Raw genomic sequence first — 12,278 nt, 5'->3', positions numbered from 1 at the left:
ATCTGTGGAGTCCTGCAAGCTTGCAGGCACTTACTAGAGAGCTGCTGCATAGGCTTCTTTCTCAAGGTAAAGAAAGCACTGGAAAGTATGCCAGTTTAAAATGCTATTTGCTTCAGCCGACATAAAGCTACAATATCGCTTAAAAGTACTGCCTTCTCATTCTGGCGTAGAAACTCGTCAAGGTCATGTGCCTTGTGAAATGATGATGTCAGTTCCTTTGCTGCATGCAAAGTGATGTTTGGGTTTGCCTAAGAGAAAGCAAAATGGCTTAAGAAGCTGTATTTGAAGTTCATGTCCCTCTATTTCCCTTGCAGCTTTTGCAGTCACCAGTACACTTCCGTACTTCTAGACTCAGATCAGTTTCAGCCACTGATACGCTGCTGGTTTTTCCCATATGCTCCATATGCTCTTCATATATAGAGGATGGGTTATCAGAGAGTTCAGTAGCCTTTGCATGTCCTTCATAACCTTTGACTCTCATCCTGTGATGCCAGGAAGTCAAATTTGGTTACTATCTAATTAAATGCGTATTTTTGTCTACATTTAAATTAGAGAGAAACTTTAGATGTTACCTATGAAAAATGTAAAGAAAGTCTCTATTCCTGCTTTAATTGATACAGAAATAGTAGTCCATTCCCAGCTTCATCAGTCACATTATTGACTGTATCGCAAAGAATCTCATGACAAAGTTGTAAAGTTGTGAGTTTATTCCTGTTGTAATTAAATGAGGTATTTATGAACTAGTCACTGTACTGCAGATTAAATAGAGTTTTATTATGGCATCTAAATATAAGGATCAGTGACTGTCATGGTCAATGGCATAACACTGCTACTAATATGTCAGATTTCGTATCAGAATAAACAACAAGCTGCAGCATGAGGAGCCATTAGTGACATCGACTGTCACTGTTCAGGAAGCTCTTTAAAAACCATGCTGTCCCTAGTACTGTACTACACTATCCTATCCTATCCTGTCCTATCCTATCCTATCCTATCCTATCCTATCCTATCCTATCCTATCCTATCCTACACTATCCTATCCTATCCTACACTATCCTATCCTATCCTATCCTATCCTATCCTATCCTATCCTATCCTATCCTATCCTATCCTATCCTATCCTATCCTATCCTATCCTATCCTATCCTATCCTATCCTATCCTATCCTATCCTATCCTATCCTATCCTATCCTATCCTATCCTATCCTATCCTATCCTATCCTACCCTACCCTATCCTATCCCTAGTACTATAAAACAGCCTTGAAACTTCTAAAATTTTTAAAAAACATTTAAATAAGGTGCCATATTTTAAGACCAAATAAAGAAAAAGAAAAAAAAGACATGACAGAACAATTTTAAAACCTCCATCACATAGCACACCACAAAAATACTTTCCTTCAGAGAATCAGCACCATCTTTCACCATACATGCCTTTTCAGACCCTGTGTCTTGGTGAAAAATTTTAGCTGTTATAGTAGATATCCTCACTGAAAACTTGTCAGGGTTCAGATAGTTTTCCATCTTTACCTCCAAAATGTCTTCTACTGTATCTGATCCAGAAAACAATCTGAATTACTAAATGAAAACAATTTGTTTCATTTCCTTGGATATAAAACTTCTCCCTTCAACAAGGGGCAAGATTCTTTCTTCCCCTCTTTGCTGATTGACTGACATGCTTCAGCTTGAAACTGTGTCAGTCTGAAACTCAGCTTAAATATGTTTCACCATGTATAAAATGGCACATGAAAAACACAGGTGATGCAAAAATCTAAATAAAGTGCATGTTTGTAACTCATTACTGGTGACTGTCTGAGTCAAAGCAAGCAGCAGTGCTGGGTTTGGGGTGACTGCTTCTCTGTGTCTTCGTTCTAAGCACACAGTAATACCATGCAAATAACCAGGGACAACCAGTTTGTGCCGAGTGATATTGGCTTTATTCCTAGGGCAAATTTTAAGAGAGGTCACTGATACAACTTCATGTTATCTACAGCATGAATGTAGCTGAAGCCGTTGGAAATCACACAATCAATCTTTTGAATGAGTTCCTTCTCATGTTCATGACAACTAATAGTGTTTAACTGTTCCCTGAAATATGCAGATGGAGAATATATTACTGTATCTATCAGAAAGGGCTTATTTAAAAAGTGCATATATAACTTTAAAATTTGCTGGGCAGAAACACTTGGAATAAGTCAGCAGTTAGGTTTTGGTGCTGTAAAGAAGCCTACAGTCAAAGGTCCGGCTAAGCAGAATTTTTTTTTTTTTTTATGATAGTGGGAGTTAAGCAAATTATTCACCATGAATAATTTAGCCTATGAATTTATAGTTCTATAAAAGGTTCTACAAAAAGACTATCTTATCTTCACATTTTTCCTGTGTTTGAGGAACATGTGTATTTTACCGTGTCTTGAATATACTTTTGCAGAACAGGTTACTTTTTCTTCTGCAAACGGCAGCACTGCACTATAGACTTACTTTACATTCTATATAAGGTCTACTTAAGTCTGTGGATCAAAGCAGTTTTTAGTTGTGCAAAGATTAAGTTGAGCCTTTCAGCTGAGATATATTTCATCCTAAAAATCTGGACAGCTTAAAACCTCATGGACGGGCCCAGGCTTCTCTGAGAGAATGAAACCTGTCCAGACCTAAGGCAGCTCTGACCCCCAGTGTGCAAAGGTGCATTAGGGCAGCACTTTGATTGTATCCATGGCCCTACATTCCTTTTAGAGGTTTATTATTTCTGGCATGGTAGCACATACCATGAAACTCCTATCTAGTTCAGACTACAGAAGATCTCACATCCCTTGCTCTTCCAAGATTCTCTAGAAATCTGAGCAAACTTCCTCCAGGCTCTAGGACACCTCTGATGCTTCTGGCATAAGAGGTCATTGCAGACAAGAAGAGAGCACAAACCTCTTCAAATTATTAATGATGGGAATGAAAACTAGTATTACAGCTGTGGAGGGAGAGGTTTGACTTGATCCCAGTGATCTTCTAAAACATGGGACACAAGTCACTTTTATCTGTCTGCAACTTCTCTGAATCAGACCACAGACTTGCAGGCATACAATTCTTTGGAGAGGTTATAAACATCTGACCAAAGATGAGAGTTTCAATTGCAATAGTTTGGTCAGGCTACAGGTTGTTTTTTTACAAGTGTCAGATAAAACCCGAGCTTTTTTTCTATTGTCAAACAATGAATGAGTTTTGAATTAGACATAATTTCTTTACCTGTCCTGACAATCTGCACCCTCAGCCCAAACAATCTGGCCAGAATGATATTTCTGTAGCTATTTCTGTTTTAAAAATTAGTGCATATTCACATTATTTGTGAATGTTTTATATCTAGAGCCATGGGCAGAAGTTGACCAAGTTAGGTAAAATAATGTAAAATTTTAAGACTTGTGCCATGGCTTAATAAAGGCAATTTTTTGTCAATTCTGTCTGTTATCTTAGGGGACTTCTAATTTTTTATTTTTCCTTCAAATATACTTGGAGGAAAATTATAAGGTGCTCTACTTTCAACTTTTTTTTTTTTTTTTTTTTTATATTTTACAAGCCTTGAAGGTGCTCTGGGCCCTTCGATTTTGCTATCTATTTTATGGGGCCAACAGCAAGTTTTATTGATGTCCTCATCATGTTTCAGTTCCTCTCTTTGACCCTTTAAAGCAGCTGCATTTGAAATAAATTAGTATTAGATATTGCACTGTACAGGTGATATAGTTTTTGTCTTTCTGTGGTAGGGAAAAATTGTATAATTAAGATGTCACCTCAACAAAATACAGAAGTTAGGAAAAGGTATCTCTAATTACTGAAGTTTAAGTTTTCAATTTATTCCATTACTTTTAAATAGTGTTATCACATGGTTTTAAATGTCAGATAAGACTTGTGCAAATAATCGGTTCAGAATGGCTGATTATTTAACTAAATGAAATGTTCTTGCAATCTCTTTTTTTTCTTTGTTTCCTTTTTTTCTTTTTTTTTTTTTTCCAGAGCCAATAGATGCATACTTTGGAAGGAACTCTAAAGGAATGGGATAATTTTCTCTGCAAGATCCTGTAGAACAATTTATATGAAACAATTTTGTGATATTAAAGCACAAGGGAAAGAACTTAATAATTTAGGAATTTAGGAGACTCCTGCATCCTGTTACAGGCTGGTATGCATGCTAGAAGACCATAAGAAAAAAAGGTGGTTGACCTTCTGGAGTTGTTGACTGCCCACAGAAGATTTGAAGACTAGTAATCAATGAAGTCTTCTCACACAGAATAGCGCAACAGGAAATGAAAAGGCAGTTGCCAGTAAAAAATGAGATAGGGCCTGAGGGAGGAAGAATCACCTGAAAGTTGAGAGTGAAAAGTCAGTGGGAGGAAATGACTCCGTCTAATTTTTGGAAGAGCAGAGCTGGCTATACTTATGACAATTGTGATTACCATAGCATCTAATTTAGTCCAGCTTGTCTGGGGTCTACCTTCTGCCTCTCTGGAGCTGCCAGCTGGACAATGCTGCAGCAGCTGAATCCCACAATATTCTGAAAAATGGAAAGAAGATGCAGCATGTATGCTGAAAGGCAAATGGCATCAATGGATATTCTTGGTTTCTCTTCTCTAGTTCTCAAGCAAAAGAGAAAATTCACTTGGGCTACTCTCATTTCTGCCTCAGAAGTTCTGGGAATTCCAAGTGTTTATCATGTCCCTTGGATGGGAGACTTGTAGATGGGAAATAGTGCTTTCTGAATGGGGCATGTAGGTAGGATTTCTCAGAGAAACCAGACAGATAAAAAAACAAAGGTCTGAAACAAAAGAAAAAAATTACTTTTTATTTGGTTGGTTTTTAACTAGAAGAGCTTTGGAACATTTCCTCCTTTACCTGAAACACTTCAAAGAGTGGGCTACTGACAGATAGATGGATCTGAGACCAGAGAGACAGACAATATTAAATCCCAGAGCTGTTTCAACCAGGCTGATAGTATTATATAGGAGCAGCAGGAGAAGGAAAATTGTCCAGATGTTATATTTTTGTGTGAGAACTCATATGTGACTCATGGAGGGGAAAGCACGTTTTTAATATTCAACCGCTATCTACTGTAGGAGGAGGGCTCCTAATTTGACAATATGTATTCTCACTGAGATTACAGTACTGAATGTTAATACTGGTGCTCAGAAATGAAGCAGCAGGCATTTACTTTGAAGTAAGTTAGTGGAAGAATTTTCTGCATGCTAGCTATTTTCTGCTCATTATCAGTGAAAGTAGGCTAAGCTACCCTTCTCTCAGACTGTCTGCCTACACTGTAAGATGAAGGAGAGCAGCAAAGCTCAAACTCTGGAGCTCTGACTACCACACTGCTAACATATATAATGAAGTGTTAACCTCATTATGATCATGAAGTAGTAGTAGGTGCATGTCAAAGATGTGCAGGAGAATACTTTTAGGTTATTCATGATCTATTTACAGCTCTGCACTGTTTTCTAGGATCCAAATTTGAGAGCTGAGCAAAATACCTTACAGTATCAGAGATCTAATTCTAAACTGGTATTTTGGTTCAATGTTTTACTTGATTAGCATTAATTTCCCACCAGATGATGTCAATGTCTAGCAGCATACTCAAACTGAGCATCAATTATGACTATGTCCTTTACAGAATTTTTTAATAAAGGCTATCAAAGCCCCCTTTTCAATGATGGTTAATGTTCTCAAAGAGATGAAATATTCATTCATCAGCATGAAACAAACCCTCTAAGTGATAAAACTCTGGAGTTGTGTGTAAACATGGACTCTGAAGCTGGTTTTGAAAGTGTGTGATGGCTTTGGTAGGATGAATTACTGAGATGAATAGCTGAATTTGTAGGTCATTGCTGTTATTCAGCTCCAAGTGTTGAAGCATCAAACTGCCAGGCTTGTTCTACAGAAAAGAAAGTGTCTTATCTAGGAGTAAAGAATTATTACCTCTTGGAATAATTGCCATTTTCCCTGCTGGAAATTCAAAGGATTTTGAACTTTTGCCTCCTACTATTCGGTTGCTATTTGTGGAGAGAGATTCCATTAAAAAAAAAAAAAAAAAGGAGTTCTCATTTCTATACTTTACCATGTGAGCAATGTCATTTATCTCCTTTTTGTGCAGTATTTTTATGTTCTCTCCTTTACACATTTGAAACTAATTACTTGGTTAGATGTAAGATGGTGTTACCTTCCATCAGTGCAAGGTGGTGAATGTCACAATGAATCCAGGGAAATGTCTCCTGACCAATTATATCTTCACCATATATCCCGGCAAAGAAACAAAGAAACTCCAGTCAGGGAACAATAAAACATCCTTACATTAACACCAGGAAAAAAACCCACATCCAGAAATGGACTTTCTAGCACTATTTATCAAGGAAACTGCCTTTTAAGAAAAGAATCCAGGCCCCTGGGGTTGATTTCTAGGATCTCTCTTTAGCTGTAGAGTGATGGCAGCTGCTTTGTAAGAAGGAAGGGAGACCTGAAAGGTCCCTTTTGGCTACTCTAACTGGAAGTACCTGAAGACCACTAGCTTGAGGCAGAGACATAAACGGAGCCTACAGAGATTAGCTGCAGGTACAGCTGTCAGTTCTGAAATTGATAACCTGTGTTATAGATGACTTGTTTTATGCCAATTGTTTCCAAGTGGATATTTAGATATTTCTGAAAAGATATAATTTAATTTGGAATGGTTGCTGGAGATAAAAAACAGACAAGAAACACATTTCCTTTACCTCCCTGACACTTTCTCAAGAGCAACTCATGGCTGATCTTGGTGTTTCTGTGGTTAATCATATATCCTATTAAGAAACTCTCAAATTACTTCTGTTCACCAGAATGATACTTTTACAAAAGTAGTGTTTGCGTAGCTAATTCTTTATGAATGCATATTACAACAAAGAAATACTCCACTTTTAGTAATAAAGTACAGACCATGACAGTACATGTGTAGGTCTCCAAAAAGGATGTGAAGACAAACCTGAGTATTGCATCCAAACCCACTATACTTAATGGAAAAGTCAAGCCTCTTCTCTCTTCTACCATAGGAATGAGCTGCAAGTTCTAGCCTAAATGAAAATGTAGATTCCTGTCATGTTGTCTAATTTTTGTTTTTTTCTCCTTACAGCTGGTCATCCAGATAGCCAGCTTTCCCCTCTTACCTTGTCTGTATCAGCCATTAAAGCCTAAGTGTATCTAAATAACAGATTAAAGAATTTCCTTGAGACATTACCATTACCTTTCATTCATTTTTATAAAATCCTGCATTTCTCTAGTGCTATTATTTTTGTTACTACACATGCACATAAAACAGGATTTTTCCTTTGTTGTCTCTTTCAGGTTTATTTCACTCCTCAAATCATAATACATTACCTGAATAAGAATTATATACTAAATGCCTTTATCTCTGGTTTCCCAGAAGGTTAAAATTATTTTATATCAGTGTTCTCCAAGCCAGCATTTTTTGGAAATTATTTCAAGAAAGCAGAAAACACCTCAACCTAAAGAAGAAGAAATTCTCCCTGTTTACAACTGCAATTCAATTACTTTTTGTTGTTGTTGTTTCTGATTTGACCCTCCTGCTTTACAGAAAATATTATGAACAGTTATGAGGCAACATTTTATTAATCAACTATATTGTTGTAACACCTAGAGCAGAAAGTGATGTTGCACTGGGGTAGGTGTTGTACAAGAGATCATTTCTGATGGGCAGCAAATAAACTATCTATCACAGCAAGAACATCTGTGGCAGAAGAAGCTGCTCCTATGCAAATAACACTAATAAAAATGGAAATAAGACAGATGGAAGATCAGTTTCTTAGTAAGATTCTTCCAGAGTGCTTTTCAAAAACCCATCTGTCTTAAAAAATAGGGCCTTGCATTCATTTTTGATGACAAATGAGAATTGCATAATATGGGAACAACAGGAAGTGAATGCAACTGATGCCAGACTAGCAATGAAATGGGAGGCTACTCCCATATTGCCCATTTAGAGAATGTAATTGCAGGTGGGTACAAATTGTAATTTGATCTATGTATCCAGATCTTCTGTTGGTTTTAATCCCTCTGGGCCACTAAAACATGCCTAGTCAGTATGATGGGACATTTAGAGGCTTTAAAGATACAGAATTCTATGTCTACTTTGCCCTTCAAACTGCTGCACTTGGGTAACCGTGTTAGCTGTGCTCTTCCCTCATTCAACATCACTCTGAGAGTTGCACAGTAGACATGGTCAGTTGCACAACACTTTTACATTAGGAAATCCATCTCTCTGCAGAGAAGTTTGATTTTGCTTTGGTAGAAAGAATAAAAGGATTTTTTGTGTGTTTCTTTCTTACTTTGGTACTGGTATGTTCTTTTGCTTACTGTTCTTTTGTCTTATTTGCAAAGACAGTAACATAAGCAGAGAGGAAAAAGCAAAAGAGTCATATTTGCAAAGTGCTAATATAATCCCATGCTATTAGAAAAATTAAATATTCAGTGCCAGGAATCCCATTCCTTTCCTGCAGAGTTATTTCAGCTTCTGAAGGCTCTGGCTGAAGACTTCTGTCTCCTCACTTTGAATTAATGTATGAAGACGCCGTGAGCCTGGCTGAGTCAGACAGTCAGCTCCAGTCCAACTGCTCTAATTAAGTGCGATGAGGTGAGAATGCACTCTGTTCCCAGATATTGACCAAAGCTAGACTGCCTCATCTTTTGTAATATCAACAGAACCGACTTGGAGAGTACCAGAAAATGGTTCATGACTCTCTTGCTGACCAAACATTTTGAAGGATTTTCATTTCCTCTTTCACAGAAGTTCAACATGTTAAATTTTAAAAACAAAACAAATGGAAAAGTGTATCTTCAAAAAGGCACATTAGTTATGTGGTCAAATAATTTTCCACTTCAAAAATCAGTGCATGGGATTCATAGATTAATATTTTACACCACTAAACAAAGAAAAATTTACAGTTTTCTGGATTAAACCCTCACTGAAGTTTAAGCAACCACTCTGTACAAAGTGCTTAGAAGAAATAACATTAACACCCCTTTATCTCAGAAAAGGGGGAGTAAGCCCTCCTCACAAATTGTAAATGCTGGGAATAATTGATTCTTGATGTGAGTAACCCTTGAAATTCATGTAAGATGTCAGTAGCAGAAAAATTAAGCAATGGCATGTAGCATGGCCTAAAAATGAGTCCAAGTCAGTTTAAGATGCATCTGTATTGCCTCTTGAGTTCATCTGGGGAGCTGGTCAGGAAGCTGCTGCACTGGGAAATAACCATGAGGTCCATAAAAGGGATAGAAAATATCCAGATGAGTGTTGCTGTAGGTGTCAGAGACTTCCAAAGGACCTCACTGGTGGGCCTTACTGTGAGAGAGTGGCAGTTTTGCTAGAGTGCTGAGCGACAGTTATGCCACAGGAGGGTGCATTGGTATAAGAAAGCTGTCTGCATGGATAAAGGTATTATACAAGGCACATTATAACTTCACAGGGAACAATAATATTCCAAATAACTTCAATATCTCCTTGTAGAAGCAACGGTCTCAATAATTTCCTTGTATTGCCTCCACCTAACGTTGAGAGGGTAATGAAACTTCACAAATATGGTGTTGCAAGTGTCTCTTTGCCCATATTTTTTTTTCAATGCATGGCAGACAATCACGAATTTGTGTGCTCATCAGCCTATGTTATCAGGTGAACACAACCCCTGCTTTAGGTATGACTCCAAAATAACCACTTTCGGGTCAAGAATGACATGTCCAGCAATTGTTCTGCTGGACACACATCATTGTCCCAGGTATGAAACGAAATCTTACCTATAACTTTTCCTAGGAACAGTGCCTTTGGGGAATTGAACTGAATGTCAGATGCGGCTGGCAGGCTGTAACTTGCTGGAGGATAGTGATCAAGCTGGAGAAAGAGAGAAGAAATTATGAGTATTTTGAACTGATCTGCTTATTACAGTGCTACTGAATCAGGTCTACCTTATGGAGTTTATGCCATCACTTACACCTCTGTCTGATACACTCTGCTTTCATTTTGATAAAGTAAAACCAACAGTAAATACCCTTTCTTCCATATCTGCCATCTCCACAGTTCCCAAGGCCTAGAGAATACCTGTATTGGATTTTTTTTTTTATTCTGATTGATGTAGAATCCCATCAGTTTTGCTTGCGTGCTTCAATATAATTGCTAAAAATAACAACAGCATCAACAATAAAGGAAATTACTATTTCCGTAGAAACAGATTTCCATTTGGGACCTATGTTACTGTTGATTCCAGATTTACATAGCTGGGAATTCAAGATTAATTCAGGTGTTAGGCATTCTCCTTTTCTTTCAGAAAAATCATAAATTAATAAGACATGCTTATTTGCACTTCATGTTTGTTATTTTCTTGTTGAAAATATTGTGCTATTTGATGGTTATGACACCTACTGAAACATAAAAAATAAATTCAAGAGTAATCATCTTAGTTAAATAGTTTAATCTATAAGAAATGCATATTGTCCCCGATATGACACAACAATCACATTACATCAGCACTATTATCCCCCTAGTTTTTAGCTATTTAACAGAAAAATGTGAAGAAAGAGAGTAATAAAATGAATTGCCTATGTTTAGTAATAGTGCTGTTAAGATAGTTTAATATAGATTAATAGAGTTTTGATGTTCATATTTCATAAAGGTAATTGAGGTGAATTTTTACTTTGCTGTTGTTATTTATTTTCTCAGGTTTATGCATTTATTACACAGGCTTAAATAGGACATAACAACAATAGTTTATTTTATTCTGGCCTTACCTTGTCACAAAACAGGATAAAAAGTCATAAATGTGATTTAAGACTTTGCAGGGTACAATAGACTGCAAGAAGTAGTTCTGGAGAAATGGCAACAGTAAAGGACATACAATATTTTCACATATTTTTTTGCTGTATTTATAATTTAAAAATGTTATTATTATGAATTATTTTTCTTTAGTGGTACTGCAAATGCTCAATTCGGTGGCTAAAAGTAAATGAATGGCAGCAGAGAAATGAAGGAAGGGCTGAATTCCATGCTATCCTGGAATACTGTGAGCTCAGGTACTTGGAAAGCCTCCCGGGGTTATGAGTCTGCAGAGGCAATAATCTCAAAACCCTATAATAATTGGAGAAGAGGGGTCCTCTCTTTCTTGTAATGCCCCATAAAATTACAAGAGAGGTGTATATACATAGTAGATAGAAAGGAAAAATAGTCTCTGAAGGTCACAAAAGAGATCTATCAAGTTTTCATGACAATAAGTGACTTCTAATTGATCAAACTAGTATTCATACTGATTATTTTGGGTTAAATATACGCAAAAACATAGTTCCATATTCTTACTCAGAAATTAAGAAGTTTCCATTTGTTCAGAGTATCTTCAACAGTTTTCCTCATATTTTTAATAAACTGCAGAAATACCCGTTTTATCTGAAGTTAGAGTTATATAAATTCAAATTGAAGAGAGCTGTTTTTGAAACGGTGTAGTCAAGTGAATACAAAGAGTTAAAACACAAAATTGATCTCAACCTTAACCATAGCTGATTCCACTAAGTACAGACTCCAGTTAAGTGCTTGCTATTGGCTTCCCTGGTGGAAGGGAAATATGTGTTCCAGCATCCAACATTACAAGCGTCAGACCCATTGTCAATGGGAACTGCACGTACATCAGGTGAAAAAAATATTCCCTTCTTATTTCATAAAACAAATAGAAATGGTGCATATCTGTCATGGTATTTGCCTTTAAGGTTATTAAATGAAAGGCGTAGGCTTTAGAAAGCTGTATTAGGAAAAGACTGGTGAACACTTATCCACAAAACCCTGATTGTCCATCCTCTCATATGCCAAGAGGTTAACCTCATGTAATTTCTTTGCATGTGGTGGAATTATTTCTGATACATACACAGGATTAATCTCCTAGGTTTTCCTCTTATAAATATGACTTAAAATAAGCCTTATAAAATAATCTGGTGTACTACCACATACATTGGTATCTATCAGCAATGTTTAAATATTTTTTTTATTGTGAGTTGGAATCTGAGCAGTGGTGTTGATCAGACGATCATAATTCTGATAAAATAAGAATAAATTATAATAATAATTATCAATCTATGATTTAACTTACCAATGTATTGTGGGTATCCAAAATCTGTAGCTATGGTCCAAGTGTTACTCCATTAGAGTAACTATTAGGAACAAGTAATAAAAAATCATCCCTGCCTACTGTACAGACTGCCTCTACCTGAGTACACTAATTGTGTTTGCAGGACA

At 36.7% G+C, this 12,278-nt stretch overlaps 1 protein-coding gene across 1 annotated transcript in view; it reads right to left on the bottom strand.

Moving 5' to 3' along the window:
• CNTNAP2 (contactin associated protein 2) overlaps nucleotides 1–12,278 on the bottom strand; it is a 1,027,914-nt gene that overhangs the window by 54,887 nt on the left and 960,749 nt on the right. The window contains exon 21 of the mRNA XM_064668935.1: nucleotides 9,803–9,896. Within this exon, the coding sequence (XP_064525005.1) occupies nucleotides 9,803–9,896 (94 nt within the window). The remainder of the gene's footprint in view (nucleotides 1–9,802; nucleotides 9,897–12,278) is intronic.

The sequence above is a fragment of the Pseudopipra pipra genome, chromosome 1, assembly GCF_036250125.1.
Source record: "Pseudopipra pipra isolate bDixPip1 chromosome 1, bDixPip1.hap1, whole genome shotgun sequence".
Lineage (NCBI taxonomy): Eukaryota > Metazoa > Chordata > Aves > Passeriformes > Pipridae > Pseudopipra > Pseudopipra pipra.
The sequence above is the reverse complement of the archived record's forward strand: the minus strand, read 5'-3'. Positions and strand labels throughout refer to the sequence as shown.